The sequence below is a fragment of the Choristoneura fumiferana genome, chromosome Z, assembly GCF_025370935.1.
Source record: "Choristoneura fumiferana chromosome Z, NRCan_CFum_1, whole genome shotgun sequence".
Lineage (NCBI taxonomy): Eukaryota > Metazoa > Arthropoda > Insecta > Lepidoptera > Tortricidae > Choristoneura > Choristoneura fumiferana.
Window position 1 is genome coordinate 24,977,484 of NC_133472.1, and position 20,329 is coordinate 24,997,812.

Here is a 20,329-nt window from a genome sequence, read left to right on the forward strand (position 1 = left end):
TTATTGGAAGATGATAATTTAACCAGTATTTCTGACGTAAGTAATTGTTTGTATAATTTGTTAGTTAATATTGCTCCAATAATTTACGGAAAAACTAACTTCCAGAAAGATATACAGTTAGGTGCCAAAGTTTGTCAATTTTTGACCTGCACATTTTCTTTTTAAATTAAACAAAATGGCGAAATTATACTGTTTCAAAGGGCGTGTGGAAATACAAGTTACGGGCTTAAATTTCTATCTTATGCATATATTAACTTTTAGACATTAACTACTTATCATTAGTTCATTTGCACGAGTGGTAACGGGACGGGTGTCAAAAGATATGAAGATCAAAGAGAGCTTTATGTTTTTAATGAAATTTAGAGTACCCGCCACTGACAAAAGTCCGTGCAAAAGTGCTTATTACATATAAATTGAAGATACATATCAAATAGTAGACATTGGTTCAGTTATTCACCTAACTTCTGAACTGAGTTTTTCAAGTGAGCTGAACACTTGAAAAAACTCAAGTCCTAAGCAAAAGTTATAAAATTTTTATGATTTGTTACAATGTAATAAAAATAAAGGTTCAAAAATGTATAGATATCTTCATATTCGACTGTCCATACCTACCTATTATTCTATTAGGAGGTAAGATTAAGGGCCTGTTTCACCACTTGTCGACTAAATTTAAGTGACGGATATCAGTGATGCCGTCTGTTTGTTTTGTCCGAATAAACAAAGACGGCATTACTTTTATCTGACACTTAAAGCCGACAGGTGGTGAAACAAGCCCTAAATATTCGAATTGTTACTGAAGAACTGAAAGCCTGATTTAGAAGTGTTTATAGGGGGATTATCCCTGGGAACCAATACCTACCAATAATTTGTTCACATGGTATAATTTAATAAGACAACATTTCAGAAGAAAATTTGTATAATAGGTACTTTAATCTTACATGTATTAGCACTTTAGGAAATACATACTTTATGATTGTAATAATATAAAATAAAATTTTAAATACACTTATATGTTAATCCAGCAGGGCACCTTCATCCGAGAAATCCTGAAATTAAACATGACCATTAAAATTAAAGTCTAATAATAATAAAAAATGCATATTTCCAGTAAATTAGTGATTTATTTATTTATTTATTATTATATATATTTAGTGATTAAATATCTACCTATTGAGAAACGTGTAAGTGGGTTTTTAATTACGTAATACTATTAAATAATAATATCTCACAAGCTCGGTAACATTCGACAAAATCTTGCAAGCAGCTGGATACTAACTGAGCTGGATGAAAGCAAAATGATACCTACGTACTGTGCAGCTAAAATTTACTTGGTCTTTCGCCCGATAGCTGGATACTAACTGAGCGAATAGCGCTCAATATCGTGCTAAAAGTGGTTGCCTCGCGTGGCAGCTCCCTCAGTTAGTACCAAGCCACTATACACAACAATTGGATTTTGGATTTACTATTCTGATCGACTGATACCAACTGCGGTTGAAAAAAGAAAGATATTATGGGTAATACTTCATCTAATCTTTTTATCCACATCCATATCATAACTTCCCTATGATATTATGTTCAACGACGATAAGCAAATGACCTACATTAAGAAACTTCTATCTGTGGTTGCATCTAAATGTTTTCATTATAGTGCTGGTAAGTGATACTTTAATTACATTCAAATTTCGAACATCTTAAAAAATCTAAAATCTTGTTTGTCAAGCAGGCCTTTGGAGCAGGCGCCAAGGCAAGTTGTGTATGCAAAATTAGGGGACCGCATTCTGTGAATAGTTTTGAACTCAGAAAAGCTTGCAAATAATGATTCATGTTGGCAGGAGATCCGGTGGTCCATTTTTTTAATACCCCATCCCTTAAACCCCCATGTAAATGCTTTTGGAACATTTTAATAACTAATTTCGTGATAATATTCATCTTTTACACGTTTGAATACATATACCGAGTCAGTTGATAACTTTTATTTTTAATAATCAGAAAAAAGGATTTTTAATACAAGTTTTTTTGCTGACTGTACTTTTTGTTGATGATACTTTTATTGTCATCTAAACTACATTTCCGTACCAAATTTCAAGTCGATGCCATTAACCGTTGAAGAGTTCCGTAATTCAAAGACGACCTAGTTGGACCACCAGGATATCACTATCCGATTATTGTATTGTTTACACAAGTATGCCAAATTTCAAGTCAATCCGGCTACTGAAAGTGGGTCAAATTCAACTTGCAAGATTTGACCCGCACATTAGTACATACAGACATACATTGCAAGTTAAATGAAAGCTTGTAAAAATGGGATATTGTCAGGAAAATAATTATTAAAATGGTTTGAAAGCATTTTTTCAGTCCATATACCAACATGATGTCTTAGGGGTTCAGGTATTAAAAAAAATGGTCCACCGGACCTCCTGGCAACATTCAGAATCATAATTTGCAAGCTTTTCTGAGTTGAAAACTACTCACAGAATGCACTCCTCTAATTTTGCATACACAACTCCCTCCAGAACCCGCTCTATTGGTTGCGATAGTTGAATTAGTCGATTTGTAATTTCATTCAAATTTCAATAATAAAATGATTGTTCCATACATATTTTCAATCGCGAATATTAAAATCGATTTGAGAATCAATATAGAGTGAAGTTTACATTGTTTATGAATTAAAAAAACTATACCTGCCTCCGTCAGTCATATATTGAAACTGAGGTTTTATGCCTACAAACCAGAACCACAACTCGAAAATGCAGGTATAGATCGTGCCATCCATGAAGACACGCCCCACTATTCTCTGAATGCGGGGATGGCGGGGTGCGGGGAGTTCGACTAGACCGTTAGTCATGAGCGGTAATTAAGTCCGCGTTACGCAAATCTAGATACGTCGGAATTGTTGCTCTACTTAATATTTTTACAAAATGTCTATGGCCCGCTCGACCGCCATCGTTTAAGTCCGCGCTTCTGCGCGATGCTGCGATCAGTCGTGCAGCAACGAGAATAACAGAGCTGTCAATTCTACTAGCAAGAGAAAAAAACCTCATATTGAACTATGTTAAATATTTTATTTCCTGTATGATATATCATTGTAAATAGATAATCTGCATCTTTTACTACTACCACGACAACCTCGTCTATAATGTCTAAGAAATCTCACCGTATTGTATTAAAAAGTCAGGTATGTAATATGATATACTTTATTGCTTTGCTTAGAATGGGTGTATAATGTTTGTCATAAGAACGATTTGCAAATCGCTCCTCACTGAAAATCAGCGCCACGGCTTGCCGTGGCATTATGCTGAGTGGGGACCTGTTTAGCGTCATGTTTGTCTTTATTTGTTCTATGTTTGTTCCTATGTTTGTTTTTATGGCGTTAAATAAATGTATTTTCTTTCTTTCTTTCTTCTTTCAAATTGCGAATTTTTTTATAACACAAATATCGAAATTTATATCTGTCGAAATATTGAGAACGTAGGTATAAAAACAATATGCATATAAACAAATTGTCGAATTTATTTTCTCAAATCTTATTTTTCAATTTGCACAATTGGGATGCACCAAGAAAAACAACCTATAGTTTTTGTCTTATTTTTGGAAAGAATAGGATATTTTAAGATACCATTTTCATTGATTTTGAATTTGGATGAGTATTTATTTTTTTATACATTTTTTTACGAAATACGCTGGATGACGTCACAGTGAGACAGCCACATTCCATTGCCTGGAAAAATTCAGGTTGTACATAACATAATCTGTGGCATTACAATTTGACAATAATTCAAGCACGGTTTAGGGTCCTAAATGAACCATGACAAATAGTTTTATTTTATTTCTCTTCTTTTAGCTTCGATTATTCCTTTGTTTATTTAATGATGTGATAGTAAATAGATATCTTTTTAAAAATCTGATATTTAAATTCTTTTCTATTTACTTGTAACGTAGTAATTTAATAATTTAATTTGTAAAAATACATTGGAAATAAATATATATAATAAAAGTTCATAATAAACAATTTTTATACAAACATCGAGTATAATGATCGAAAAGTATAAACACCTCCACATCCAGCAGCAAAGATCATTTGTGAAGCAATATTATCCGAGCTGCTATAAAAAAAACCTAACCTATCCGAGTCGCTTCTGCTCCGAACCGTCTTGCTCTCTCGCTTCGCTCCCTCGCACAAATCAAATAATTATTTTTTTGCATTTGGCACGCATGATGTTATACCGTCTTATCATTATTCTAAATGTCGTTATAGATTTTTATCATTATTTGAATAACCGAATTATTCAAAATGAATTTTTTTAATATAATATAATAAGCTTCAAAGTGATTTTCCACCGGCGAGGCGAAACGAGAATTGAAATTTGTATGGCAGTATTAAAATCAAGTAGAGCATCTTTCCAGCTGTCTGTTAGTTGTCAGCTGTGCTCTCAGGAGCTTGCTCCTGATTAGTCTATTTATCGTTGTGTGCGTATGCACTCAAGGTAATAAATGTGCAAAGACAGAACTACTATACTGCTAAAAGGTTGCACACTAGTATTTTAAGCGATTAGGAAGAAAAGTGGGGCGCGTCTTCGTGGATGGCGCGATCTATATATCTATACATAATAGTAGAAAACTTATGATATGCATGTAGATAAAATTATGTATGCAACTGTACATAATTAGGCATTAAAACACTCGTGAGATATTATTATACAACTCGCTGTCGCTTGTATTAGACCTCGCTCGTGTTTAAATGCCTTTCACTAAGTATCAGTCACATAAATAGTTAAATAACTATCTTTACACCATCTAACCTTTGAAACTGAATAGGTCCAGATCGCCGCGATACTCGAGTAAATTCCTATTTAGTCTTTCTTACGGGCTCCCTTACTAACTAATACAAAGCAATAACTAATATAAAGCATTTTTCACAAAACTACGTTAATAATGAACAATAAATAATACTTTAAAAAGTCTGTGCAGTAACCATTCCAAACGCATATCTTTAAAATCATTGGTGTTTATTTTCGGAATAAACAGAAAGAAAAAAAAAATTCGTTACTTTTTCTACCGAAAATAACTAGATGTTTACTGTAGAGTGCGGTCAGTGTAACTTGTCACGAGCAATCTAAAACTTGTTTTAGCAACCCTAAAACTAACCCCAACAAGCAGCGATGTTAATCAAATTAAATTGTAGCAAAATTTTTATGATCATCTTGCATGTGCAGATATGTTCCAATGAGTTTTGATACTTTGATTACAAATAAATAAAGGTTACAGCCTATTACAGTCACCCGACATCCGACCAGTTCCGCCTGCGGTTAGTATTCTTCATATAGGTTTGTATAGGTATGCGCTCTCTACATCAACTCCGTCACCGAACATCGAATCGCCTCACTCGCGAGGTTGCCACGCGCGGACGGCGAGTGAACCAATCGGTGATAGCCCGCTGCTCGTCGCCATAGTGACTGCTAGGAAATTCGAGGATCACGCGAGGTCCACTCGTTGTCAACGCGGCATCCACCAGTGGATCACCTGTCGGCGAGTTGACGCCGAAAGTTGAAGCGGTGCTGGTCGGGTGCCGGGTGGGTCTAATGAGCTGTGACCTTAAGTCTGGATTTATTTTACCTCACATTATTTTTGTATTTCACATTTTTATAAGTAACTTCTTTAAGAAATCTCAATATATGAAAAAATACATTGAAGTACATCCTTTTTTTTCTTCTCAACGCTCATTCACTTTTATTAAAACGATTCAAATGTAAAAATTAGGAAATTTTCAGTGTCTAATTAAAACATACAAAAACATTACAAATTTGACCATTTGTTCTAATTAGAATTAAAAAAGTGAAATGGTTAGGTATAACAAGTATCAACTTTATTTATTCCATTCATTCACAGGATTAGCAGTGTTAAAAAAATTGTGACAAGTTTTATTTCCGTTAAAATGTGGGTTTCCAATCTTATATTTTTTTAATTTGCCGCTATTATAAATTGTAATAAAGATTTTATATACTTAAATATTTGACATGTAAATTTTTTAATTTTATGAATAAATGAATAAGAATATTTTCCATTGCCAACTTATGCTGGCCAGACTACTCTATAAACCCACTCTTAGCAACCTTAAGTTCCTCTGCAAGTTTTCTTTTAACTGTACTTACGATGAAAGGGGATACTTAAGCGTTCTACAGCTACATTTACATATGTAATTACAAATAGCCTAATATCAACGGTACGTTTTACCTTCTATTGATATATCCATTTATTTACGTTAAATGCAAATAAGAGAAGTACAAAGTTACTTGAGGTGTTACGGAACTATTATTCCTTAAAAAAATATTTATAATCTTATTTACCATTACGCATACGGTATGTACAAATACCATCCTAATGGTGGCGCTGGTGAGACTGAAATGAATTATTTGGCTGTCATTTTGAACTTGTGTTGGTGAAGATTGAGGGTGTTTGTATCACTCGCTCGCTCTTTTTCTTTCCCGCCGGCATTGAAGCGGCTCCAAGTGCGAGCAGACTCACCAGACTGTCGTCGTCTTCCAGCGCAATGCCATCGATCTCTTTGTCGATCTCGTCCATCATGTCGAGCGGGTCCCTATGAGGCTGGCTCTCCGCCGCTGCCGGTAAAATACTAAAAGGAAAACGATATTTTCACATTTAGTCTTACGGTGTCTAAAGATACGGCTATGATCAACAACTTCCGCCACAAAATTATTACAAATTGTAGATACTCAAACACCGTCTTAGAAGTCCGGTTCGTTTATATATATATTGATCACAGTTATCATTGAAAGAGACTGCAGACATACCTGTCGCTTGAAGGCCCCGGAATTAATTTAGCCAATTTATCGTCATCATTGTCGAGGAGCGAGTCAGGCTTGCTACTCCGGTCAGAAGGCTTCCACTTGCCGAGCTTTTCCGCCTCGGCCTTCTCCTCGGCAAGATTGCGATCTATATTGCATAACTTGGAGTTCGTTGGAATATTGGATAGTAGAGAACTGTTTTCGAATCCAAACTCTTTTTGAAATCGCTCCAACTCTAGAGATTCCTGTTTCGGAAATAAACATATTACAATGCCAATGTTTAAGAATAAAAACTTTATTTTATTTATGGATATATAATATGCATTACCGCAAACTCAGGAAACAAATTTTCATAATTTTCAGGATCAGCAAGAGACTGGCCGGAACGTTTATTTGTGGTTCCGAGTGTTTCTCGCCACATTTTCACCACCTCGCACATCTTTGATGGAATGTAAGACCTGAAACATACATAAATTCCTGATCAACTATTCAATTTTGCAAGGTCAATCCCAACCAAAACCTACTGTAAAAACGTGCAGTCTTGCTTGAGATGATTTGCCTATAGAAAGTAGTGAAATCTCGTCATGAACACCCAAGTCCAGAAGATAGACGGAAAAAAAAACAATCTTCTGAACGAATGAAGCAATCACCGTGAAATTTTAGAGTTCTTTTTACCCTTAGTTAAATATTGCGGAAATATATATTTTCCTTTTCGGACATACGAGGGTTAAAAGCCAAATTGGTTTTATCGACATTTTGGGTGAAATCGACTTATCTATATATTTGGAAACAGCAAATTTTTCTGCGTCGAATGGTCTGGGTTGTAGCCGATTCAGAGCATTTCTTTGGCGCTTCAACCAATAAGACTTTTGGCTATATATCTCGAAATTCATTATTTAACCGACATAAAGTAGGTACACAAAATTATGTGTGTGTTACATAAGCTGTTTTAGCTTTATCATTGTATTATTGGATGGTTGTGAAAGCGTTTTTGTTAACACTGTTTTGCTATGGACGGGTCGGATAAATCACTTGTCTTTTTACGGAAAATTAAAAGTCATCTCGCTTAAGGGGATCTCATGCCAATGACCTTCGATCTGAATTACTTAGTTTTCTGAGTTTTTTGTAGCTTATTATATTAACAACAACCCCATCCCATATTTAGTTCAAAGTTCATTATTTTCGAGATATTTGGCATCAAAGTTGAACAATTTTAGGCCAAAAAACTGGTTTTCTGGCCATAACTTTTGTGTTAGTTAGTTTCAAATGAAAACCCTCGACCAGTTTTTAAGAGACCTCAAAGACAAACCCAAATATGTTGATTTCGTATATGTTATATCTTTCACGTCAATAGAGATACGAAATAAGTGTTTTTTCAGACAATGTTTAAAAAAATTATACAAAATTAATTAATTGCAATAAGTCTTATGGCGTTTCCAAATTACATTGATCTCAAATCAAGTCAACCATAAAGCTAGGAACACACTGACGGCGGAGGCGGAGTGATGCGGCACACAGAATACCGCACCACGCTTATATCTCGCGCGGTATTATGTGTGTCCTCTTTCATGTTAGCTCGAATATACCGCTATACTGATACCGCCTACGCGCCGCACCGCTCCGCCTCCGCCGTCAGTGTGTTTCTCGCTTAAGCGATGTAATAATCAATAACTATGAGCAATATAAAAACATGCGGTAAATTAAACTAAAAGGTTAGTACATGTTATTTAAATCTACTTTTTTTTTATTGTGATAGTGCAGCTGTGTGTGTATGAGTGACCTGGCGAAGAAGGCAGCCTCGGGCAGTTTGTTGCGAGCGAGCAGCAGCTGCAGACAGGCCTCGGGCCGGTTGAGCGTGAAGTGCGCCACGAACGCAATGTTATCGTCGCCGTTCGCCGCCGACAGCGTCGCAACCTCCTCCAGAAGTTTCTCGTCACCTACAGGATATAAACATTAACTGCCACTTCCCTAGCAACATAACTAAACGAAAGTTCATTCCAAACTTTTTTTATTTAACCTCCTAAGTCCTTGCGTACTTTATAAAGGACTAATTAATACTAAGAATAACGGCCGAATTGTACTTTATAAAGTACAAATTTTTCATTGAATAAAGAATTCTAAGAATTTTGAAATTAAATCCAAAATAACAAAGCAGGCCAACCACGTCTAGGTCTTAAACGCTAAGTTTGTTAAAAAATGTCAGGACTTAGGAGGTTAAATACATATTCTATTCCAAAGCAGTCTTTGTGGCAAAATAACTTGAAGAGAAAAAAATGTTCAAGTGGCAAAGATACTCAGTATTCAGATGCTAGTCATCGTTTTCAGCGCATATGGCAAAGATGCATCTTCTCTTTTTATTAAATATTGGTAGTTGAATATTGGAGCTGAATATCATATCATAGTGGCAAAATTTTAGAGAAACAAAGACCCCATTTCAAACGTCACAAAATCCGAAGTAATCGATTGCGTGTATGACTGACCGGTGCTGGCTGCGAATAGCAGCAACGCGCTGTAGTCCTGTGCTTTCAGGTAGCAGGTCTTGGTAAGTTCTGTGTCGGCGGCGGCGGCGGCGGCGGCGCCGAGGCGCGACCAGCGCGCGGCGGCGGAGCGCGAGGGCGCGCCCTCGGCCGCCGCCGCCTCCTCGCCCAGCTGCTGCGCGTGCCGCAGCTCGCCCAGCGACAGCGCCAGCTCGAACTGGTGCTCCGGCTCCGTGGACACCGCCAGCGCTTGTTGCTTGAAGCCCTGCGAACACCACCTCACTAACAATCTCTAGATATACCGCACGGAGCAGGCAACCGATTGAGCTCATGCTGATCGACTTCAGTGCCATCCCCGCGCCATATCAATCACGCCACATTGCGTTATCATATCACAGACCAGTGAACTGCGTTAAGAACCAATTCTCTCCATCGTTTTTCTGACAAGTATAAGAACACTTAGCAATTATTGCTTTTTAACGTCATTTAAATTTCATAAAACCGTTGGTAAGTCGGCCAAAGTTAGATGATAGATAAGATAACCTAGTGGATTCAATAAAGGCACAGAAATGCAGCTTGGATTTTTAATATTGGGCTGACATATAGTGGTGACGTGTGACTGTGTATGTTTAGTACGCGTACGGCACCTGTTTCTCTAGGAAATGCGCGACGCGCGTGCGGTGGTCGCGCGGCACGGTGGGCAGCACGCGGTCCGCGGTCTCGAAGTCGCCACGCATCACCGCCGTCTGGTACTCCAGTACCGACAGCAGCAACGAGTACGACACCACATTCAGCTCCTTGTCGTTTAAGTACAGCCTGCAAACACAACACTGGTTACAGAACTGCCCTTCAACTATCAAATTTGCAGGTGGTAGGACCTTGTGCAAGGTCCGCCCGGATTGCTACCACCATCTTGCTCGCTAATCCTGCCGTGAAGCAGCAGTGCTTGCACTGTTGTGTTTCGGCGTGGAGAGTAAGACAGCCGGTGAAATTACTGGCACGAGGTATCCCATCTTAGGCCTCTAGGTTGGCAACGCATCTGCAATTCCCCTGGTTTGCAGATGTTTATGGGCGGTGGTGATCTCTTACCATCAGGAGACCCACTTGCTCGTTTGCCATCCAGTCGAATAAAAAAAAATAAAAAACATAAAAAATGTCACGACTTATACAGTAGTTGCTAACGAAAGTCATATAAGATAAACGTACGAGTGCTCATCACTGTCCCAATAGTTGGCATCTTTAATCTTATGTCATTAGCAATAGAGATGACAGCAGGGTGTCGTCTATTGGGATAATGGCCACCCCCCACCCTGCTAATGCGTGTCGAGCACTCGAACGTTTACCTTACCCACATTAGATGTAGTGAAAATAGTACATTGTACAAACAACAAGAGCATAAAACGTGCCATTTTTTTTACCCGAGACGTTCATATAGCCATATAGCCATGGATAGACACGTTGAGCGGAAAATGGGATTAATGCTCGAGTTTTACACTATAATAAATAATAATAATAATAATGTTTATTGTACTCAAAAAGAAGTGTTACAAGTAACATAAACTTAAGTTTGTACAAAAGGGTCTTAAGTAAGTGGTCGAGCTTTCGACCCCTAAACTAGGTTTAAACCTGTGCCTTAGGGGCTTGAGTTCGTCCGAAATTAATGTCTTAAACAAACATGTTCTTGGACAATGTAACAGCACATTAAGCAGTAGTAAAAATGAAATATATGACAAAAATAATGATAGGACGTCATCCCTCGGTGACAAGAATTTTGGTTCAGTAGTGATAGGTTTCACTATGCTTTTAACTTCGATGGCGAGGAAATGAAGCAACACGGGAAACAATTATTAACTTTCTATTTACCTATTATTTTTTATACATTATTATAATAATTCATTTTTTTTTAATTTTACTGATTTATTATGATTGATTTGAATGATTTTTAGTTTTATATAAATTAAAAATTATTTAAAAATATACAGATACTTTTTTGTTTGTGTCTGTTGACACCTGATTACCTTGGTCTTAAGTTAGTCTTAGACGAAGATTTTATTTTATGCACTAGAGCATAAAAAGTCATTTTATGTCGCCTAGATCCAGCATAAACACGAACTTTACGAGCATGGGAAGTGAAAAAGTTATTAACAGACCAAGTAAAAATCAATCTGATGTCAATGTCACAAAGACTTGGACGTGGAAAACTTTTCTCACTTCGACTATACCTATCCTCGTGACGTCCACTATACATTTAACTTTACCATACTTGTCATGTTTAATCAAATTTGGTCACGAATATAGTTGTTACAAAAGAAATTCATTAAACAGATTCCAGCATTGCGTATCGAGCGGCACTACCAACAAGTTATATTAACCGCTATTACCAGTCAGTTGAGATTGAAATGGATAAATTTAATGTAAAATTAGAAGCTTGTTACTTTTGATAAATACTTTCAATACAATTATTTCAAATGATTTACCTGTTTTCTTTGGCGACATATCCGAGGATGTACATCGTGTGATCCAGATGAGATATGGTGACGATTTCACCTCCGACGTAATAATTTAGTCTGTTTAGGGAATTGGTATAAATGAAACAATCGCCGACCCACAATCCTGTTTTAACTGTTTCGTTGACATCACCGACCACCTGAAAGTGAATTGTATTTAAAGTAAGAACGAATGATGTATTTACAAGTGTATTATCTAAAAGTATTTAAATAAAATTGCCAGTTGAAAATACGAGAAGGGGCGAAAGAAGCGACTGCAGAAACATTTAAGAAACTGAGAGTTTAGCAACCACACTGTCGGATTTAAAATATCCTGCAAAAGATTCTGAGAACCTTTGCGAAGGAATAGCATGACTGACAAGTAAAAAAAAATCCCCTTCTCTCTTCTCTTTCTTATTTATGTTGGATGTATACGTATGTCTGCTGCATAGAACTGAATGGTATTGTAATGAGACCTCAAAAGCGTCTTCGATGCCATCTTCCGTGACTTCGGCATTGTTGGCGCGGGCGCGGGCGATCACAGCTGCGTTCAGCTTGAGTACGTAGTAAGTCTCGTCCGTCGCCAAACACACCAGATTGCCGCTCTCCGACCAATACACGTGGCGCGGCTGGATCTCAATGCTGCCAAAACAATCGGTACGTTACGAGACAAGCTATGAATGTCTAGGCGAGTTGTATTGTAGGCAAATCGCAAAGCATCTACACTGGTTGAGAGTACATCGCGGTAGCATCGTTACAATAAATCGTGAAATTTGTCTCTTAAGTTTGCTATACACATAAGCGGGTCGGATCTGTCGTTTGGGCAGCATTTTGTTGATCATCAAAGCAATTACTGCACTTGTTCGGTTTATGGGGCCTAGTGTAGGTACCTACAAGTCAGAAAAACCGAGCGGGTTATACCTCGCACATTCGTATACTTAATAGATTTTACCACCCGGTTGTGTCGCTTTATGCCGGCCGACTTATGTGTATATCACCCTTTACAGTGTATTTAATTTTGTCGTATCCAAAACTGGCCTTATAAACACCACTTCTCATTTAAATGAGAAGATCAAATAATATTACTTTTTCAGATAATCCCTATATAGCAACAATTAAATAGAATAGATATTATCATAGCCATAGGCATATTGAAAACCTTTAAATGCATGCTACAGCGCTATACGACTTCATCGCCTTATCGCACGTTATGAGTGATGAAATTTTACAGTACTTATTATAAACTTATTATACAGAATAAAGGATAAGCATTTCGCTGCAGCCCACTATCTGAATACCTATAGTTGCAGAGCATAAGAATTAACGGCTACTAATTTATTTTTATTCTTTAAAAAACAGTTTTTTTGCATATTTACCGAGAAATTGTTTGAAAAGGTTTTATTCAAATTAATTATTCGCGTTTATCATAAAAAAAAATTTTTTAAGTTTTTCTTGTTGACATAAAAATTACAATTGCAAGTAAACCAATTTCTAATACGAGGCTACATATCACACGCGCTCACAATCATATCGGCCACATCCTTCTACCGCATCTCCGTTGTGGTGGTTGTGATAGCCTGATAGCGGTCGTATATTAATCCTGCAGATTATATTGAACATGACTACGACTACTATATTAAGGGGCTGTTTCACCATCCATTGATTAGTGTTAACTGACAGTTAAATGTGATGCCGTCTCCGTCTATTCGAACAAAACAAATAGAGACGGCATCACATTTAACCGTCAGTTAACACTAATCAATGGATGGTGAAACAGCCCCTAAAACTATATCTGTAATTACAGAGTTATACGATGGGTCGAGAAGACATTACGTATGTACACCAAGATTTAGGTACAGTCGCCATCAGACATTTCGGAGCGGCCAAGGTGATCAAAAATATCGAAACATGAACTCTAATACCTTGATAGTTAACAGAGTGCACGTGCCGATATTTTTGACCACCTTGGTCGCACCGAAATAGCTGATGGCGACTGTACCTCTCGTGTAGTGATGTGCCGCGGTAATACTACTCTCGATTACATTTTTAAAATTGAATTTCAAATAATGTTTACACAACAATCTCTCCTTAGACTTACAATTACAAACACAGCGCTCTTGATTCGTTCGTCACATAAACAAAGAAGTGTCATTTCGTAGCTAAGTTGCATAGCTATTATGGTACTTACTGCTTAATATCAAAATTCTGTTAAGTTCCAGCGTATTATTTTCAAAGGATAATAATTATTCGCTTCGTCAAATATAATTCTGGACGCTTGAAAGACATTCAGCATTCATATTCTTATTAAAATGAGTACCTTCTAATTAGGATCTTATTGCACGAGAAACGATTCAGAAAAGATTTGCTTTAAAACCAGTACGGTACTTATTAAGTTTTCCCTTGGTAATTATTCCAAGCAGACTATTTTCGAATCATAAAACAAATTTGAAAAAAGAAGTTGTTTTTTACTCCGTATTCCTTACAGCTTGCATCTATGCTCCACGCACAAGCTGGATAAGGAACTAGACTGCTGTACTCTTTATACTATTGACCCTCAGAAAATGGTAACAAACTTAAAATCGTGATTTAAATTCGCACACGAGTAGAAAAAGTACACAGCGTTCACCGGGATTGACTAATTCTCATTCCGATGTTTTACTGAAAATCTTGCTCTCTTTACTATCATCGCATTTGCAGGTGAGATATGGTAACATAAATAAGGTGTAATCAAATCAACAAGTCAGAGCTCTTTACAAGATACTAATTTAATGCTGGCCATCAAAAATATTTATATGCACATAATTATTATTAAATTAAATTAAATTCTTACCGCCTTATCAATTCGAGATGTTCCCAATCATAGAAGGAAAATGCCATTCCACTTATAGATTTCACTCCAAGCATATTTCCTCCAAAAATTCCTGTAACATAATAAAAATTAGTAGATACAAGAAATAAACACTTTTACATAATATCCACTATCAAAATTTTACTCTAAAAAACAACCCACCTTCAGCTCCATATTCAGGCTTGAAACTTTTTCTTTCTTTGAAGTTTTTGAACACTTTGATAGTGCTAGAATTCTCTAGCGTCGCATATTCTGAACTATCAAAGGCCCAAACAAACTCTTGTGCCGTTCCAAATGCCTTGTTTCTGAGCGCCATCGCCGTGTATATGATGTATTCACCATCACCGCAGACGACCACAAATCTGCCGTTGGGGTTGTGAGCAATGGTCTGTGGGTAGATTTCGCAGGAACCCATATCTTTAGCAACTACCGGAACACGCTCGCCATCTCGCATTTCCGTACCTGCAGAAGATTGATATAAAAAGATTATTTGCAGAATCAGTTTGATTTAATAAGTATAAAAAGGTCAAGTTATAACAACTTACCTTCGGGAAGAGCTTTTAAGTTAACTTGCTGCATTTCGGAATGTTTAGCCCAGATTATTTTGCCTCCATTAACATCCATGGAAATAGCTGGCTCTTCTCTTCCAACTTTGATCATAATGGTCCCTTCATCATAGCTGTGGCAAATTACTCAATTAAAATAAAGTAAAGCAACACAAACACAATCCTGGATAATGGAAGAAATATCAAGAATATAAATTGGTACCAGAAGTATATTAACTTACCCAATAGCCACATTGTTAGAAGCATGCATGGAGGATATTGTCCAAACTCTTTCAAAACCGTAGTTGAGGGAAGATTCGAGTCTGTATGTGCCAGCATGCCATATTCTGACTGTGCCATCTTCAGATCCCGTCAGCAAGATGGGAAGTTCAGGGTGGAATGATACAGCTGATACATTTTGCGCGTGACCTAGATAAAACAAGTTGTCTAAGTGTTGATTGACATACCAGAAGGCATAATAAATAAGTTAATAGTACTGTTTACCTTCCAGGGTCTGAACACATGTCTTGTTTTGATAGTCCCATATCTTAACCAGACGGTCATCTGCCCCACTGATGAGGTAGGGTTTGTCACCACCATGGTAATAGTCAACACAATTGACACCTTTCTCGTGACCTTCTAGTGTAAAGTTTGACACAGAAGAGCCTAGCTGCCACACCTGAATGATATTATTCAAATTATTATTGCATGATTAAGTACTTAAAATTGCTTTGGGTAAAATGGTCAGCTAACATCTTTGAATATATTTCACTAGCATTTTGAACTGAAAGAGCACTGTCTTATGTTAAGGAATAGATCCAAAAATGTCTTCAGAATAATTTAATTTTATATGACACACACCTTCACTGTTGTATCGAGACTGGCACTTGCAAAAGTGTTGTTGTCTTTGGGATTGATAACAATCTGCATGACATAGTGTGTATGTCCCTCGAAAACTTGTTGGCAAGCCCAATTGCGGTCCCAATTCCATAGTTTTATCAATAGATCATCTGTCAATAAATTGATAATAATAATTTTAACTGAACATATTACTAAAAAAACAGTCCAAATTGTGTTTTGCATATATATTTGTATTCTGTGTATCACTTACCTATATAATCATTAACATATGGTAGGAAGTTGCAACCATAAAAAATAAATAATGTGAAATTTAGTATCATTAACACATAAAATTACGAAAAAGTCAAATCGAACTTATTAATGAAAATTGCTAAATTAACTTCAACTCCATAGTCTGCCCAAAGAGCACTTTTTATGTGACAGATTTCATTAGTTTTATAATTAATCAATTTAAAAAAAAAAACAGATATAAATCATAAAACTATTTCTGCTATTTTATCTATGCCATCAATGGCATCCTAAAATATGACAAATTGTTTCTTTTTTTGGTATAAAAATTTAAAACCAGAATAATAGTAATAAAGAAGAACAGAATAGGACTTACCACTACATGTTAGAATGTAAGGTTGTGTTGGATGGATAGCGATGCATCTGACATAGTCTGAATGAGCTTCAAAGGAATGTATCCTCTCCAAAGTGTTGTAGTTGAACACCCTGATCTGCATGTCATCAGAGCCTGTGACCACCCAATTTTTTCTGGGCACAAATTTGGCTGACCTTACGGGTAGATCCATACATACCTGAAATAGTTTTTCTTCATAATTTAGGTCCATTTACATTGAATAAATATAACATACACAAAACATCAACTACATGTATATCCTACTAAACTTTAATATTATAAATATGAAAGTTTGTGAAGATGTTTGGAGGTTTGGATGTTTGTTATTTCATCATGTCTAAACTGCTGAACCGATTTAGATGAAATTCGTTATACAGATAGTTTGAGTCTTGGAGAAGGATATAGGGTAGTTTTTTCCTGAAAAATTGTATAATTCCCGCAAGATAGTGAAAAACGAATTCTGCGCAATGCGGCAAACGAAACTGCGGTCTTTTAATGTCTGCATAAATAAGTGTTTTTTTCTGTTTATGGTTATTGATGAAGTTTAAATTAAGATAAGTTAATCAAGAAATTAGAAATTAAAAAATATAACAATCTAGGTATATACACCGTGTTTTCTTTGATATCCGTTAACTTTGGCAGACAACTCAGTTCATAGATATGAACTACCCGAAAATTGACCTTTTCACAACATAAAAAAAATTAAATAAAAATCTCTTTTCTTGCATATAATAGCTTCACATTCATTGTTAATTTGTAAAATAAATAAATTTGACAAAATACATTGATATGACACTTATCCTCCTACGACCCACCATACAACAAAAATTTACATCGAAATTTAAATCTTAATGTCTCATATATAGTTGAATTATTGTTTTTTGTTAATTTGAATGATACAGAGAAAATGACACTATTCTTTTTTCAAAAGATATAAATTCTATTGCTAACAATATGTACTAATACTTATTTTGAACCCCAGGAGGATAAGAGAGGCATAAAAAAATCCACATATTTAACCCATTGTATGCAGGAGGATCGGTGTAAAATAGTGTAAATTATTTTTGACCTGTTTTTTTTTATCTTATATTTTAACGAGGATTTAGTACACTAAATGTGACTATGCCAGCCTCATGGGGAGACCTATGTTTTACAGCAGAAAGTAGAAAATTTAGTAAAATGTGAACATACTATGCATAGTAGTACCTTTGGAACAGATACTTGCTAACGCAATTCATGAACTGGCGCGGATCCGTGTCTAAGCATACGAGGGGTTAACTTTCTTTTGTTAAATATGTGTGAATTAAACACTGATTAGTTATGGACTTTGAAAAAAAATCATACATTAAGGACTTTTACGCTGTTGACTGCTAATAATTAAAACTTGATTATCTTTTAAACAGTAAATTAGGCCACTAGAGGAAATAGTCTTAGAGAAATTAACATCATTTGACCTGTAGATTGTCCCTTTAATTAAAGTTAACAGATATAAAAAATAACATGGTGTATAAAGTTATATATGACATTGTAGTCGCCATCAGAATTTTCGGAGCGGCCAAGGTGGTCAAAAATATGGGCACATGCACTCTATTATTAAGGTATTAGAGTTCATGTATTGATATTTTTGATAACTTTGGCCGCTCACAAGAGCGGCACGAATCACAAGAGCTGGCACAAATGGATTGAACTATAGTAATGTTACTTAGACATTTTTGTGAGAAACTGAGTAATGTGTGAATGTATTCAAATAGGTAACACACTGATATTTTCTTTTACTCATTCAATCCATTTGTGCCAGCTCTTGTGAATCAACTTGTACGGTTAAGGACTTTATTTCATGAGCCACCATGGAACCATTTCACAGTAAACGTCATAGTGACATCGCATTAATTAAAAAGGAAAGTCGTAATGACTATACCTTTGAAAAGTTACCATGGTGGCTCATTAAAGTTCTTGACCGTACTAAGATATAATTGCTGTCAACAACAGAACTGGTGACATTTTGGTATGGTAAAAAAGGTTCATAACAGTGTTATTGAAAATGTTTGTAGTTAAGGAGGGCTTAACAGTAATCAATCAATCAAATCAGCCCACATCCACCCACTGCTGAGTAAAGGCCTCTTCATTTTCACGCCACTTTGTCTCTTCCTGTGCTTTTCTCATCCACAGTTTACCAACCGCCTGCCAGATGTCATCCGACCAACGGATGTGGGTAAGAGGCTAACACAATTGAAGTGGAGATGGGCAGGTCACTTAACAGTAAACTAATGAAGAATTACCATAACTGCATTTGTTTCAGTGTTTCAGATATAGAGTGAATTCACTACTCTAATAATAGATTTTGTCAGTGCTTATTTTTTGTTATTTGATTAAATATTAAATGAGCAAAAATGCTGAAATAATTCTAAACAGAAAACTTCCTGATCTAATGAAAAATCACATTCAATTGAAAACACAGGAGAAAGCCAGTTATGAAATTAGTAAAATACTATTAGTGACCTACCTCGAATCTCTTGATCTGAAGCTGTGTCTCGTAATTCCATATGTTGACGTCGCCGTTGTAGAGAGAGCAAAGGAGCCATGGCTCGGTCGGGTGCTGGTCCACGCACTTGACGCGGTCCGACCTCGCCGTCAACTTCCTTTTGATATCCAGTCTCAACGGCTTTAAAAACATTAACAAACAACTGGTTAGCACTGCATTATCGAGATTAAAATACGTATTTCAATAATATTTTCTCACAAATGCCGAAATGATCGATGGCGATGATGACACACTCTGTAAATCATTTAATTACGAAACGTAATGGTTCCCAACATTATACTATTATAGTTTATTTTTAACATATTACGGTCGACATCTTATTATTCTTACCATTTTTTAGTTAACAAACATGAAAAATTATAATGTAGAAATCAGTGGCCGAAGAACCGTGTAAGTTTGACAGGGTGGGTGGACGTGTCACATATATTTTTTTTAATAAACCACAGATCCAATATTTCTGATTAGATCAGTCTGTGCATAGGCTCATGTGTTCGTTGCGTCGTATGAGGTTTCGAGTTGGAATTTTTGACTTCCTTCGATTAGATATATATTCCGTGGATATATCATCAAAAAAAAATTTGAACAAAAAATTGAACCGACTACATAAAACCATGAAAATATTATTCTACTAGTCTAGTCTAGCCAGCAGGAGTGATTGATGATTGAAGCCCAATAATATAAAGTGCGTAAGTGAGGGAGATAACTACTTATAGGTCCACTCCTGCTGGCTCATGCTGAGGCACTGCGATCGACTTTAAACTGGTAGAAAATTATTTTCATGGTTTTTTTTGTAGTCGGCTAATTTTTTTGTTATAAGTATATTTTTTTTCACGCTTTTTAGTGTAAATAATCTAAGATACAATAGTTTAATATCAAGTGTTCTGCTCGTCACCTTTTACGAAAGATTGCGTTTTCCGATACAGAGACGGTCATTATAGAGGAGTCCTGGTGCTTCACCACCCGTTTTACCATTATTATGCATTAGAAGCATAAATTGCTTAGCAACTGTGTCAAAGTAGGTAATTAAATTCAACCAGTTAAATACTTGTTATTGAGTAGTAAGTAACTCGCCGATGGTCAACTGTGGTCTTCATCATCATTACTACTAAATACATAATATCCAAATAGCTGGTGCCCGCGGCTTC

General features: G+C 36.2%; 1 protein-coding gene across 2 annotated transcripts; it reads right to left on the reverse strand.

Moving 5' to 3' along the window:
- Nucleotides 1-898: 898 nt before the first annotated feature.
- Nucleotides 899-19,625, reverse strand: beta'COP (coatomer subunit beta'). 2 transcript variants are annotated; one of them, XM_074093918.1, is made up of 18 exons: nt 19,515-19,625; nt 19,146-19,304; nt 16,625-16,820; nt 16,021-16,169; nt 15,664-15,838; nt 15,402-15,588; nt 15,160-15,293; nt 14,777-15,076; nt 14,597-14,687; nt 12,243-12,408; nt 11,758-11,927; nt 9,928-10,096; nt 9,284-9,545; nt 8,584-8,740; nt 7,132-7,261; nt 6,810-7,048; nt 6,523-6,631; nt 899-1,046 (listed from the first exon to the last, which is right to left on the reverse strand). In XM_074093918.1, exons 1-18 carry the CDS (start codon nt 19,515-19,517, stop codon nt 1,014-1,016), a joined length of 2,829 nt encoding a protein of 942 aa, XP_073950019.1. In that variant the 5' UTR covers nt 19,518-19,625; the 3' UTR covers nt 899-1,013. The 2 variants fall into 2 exon arrangements, with proteins under 2 accessions (XP_073950019.1, XP_073950012.1); XM_074093911.1 differs by lacking the exon at nt 19,515-19,625 and having other exon boundaries at nt 19,146-19,316.
- Nucleotides 19,626-20,329: the final 704 nt, after the last annotated feature.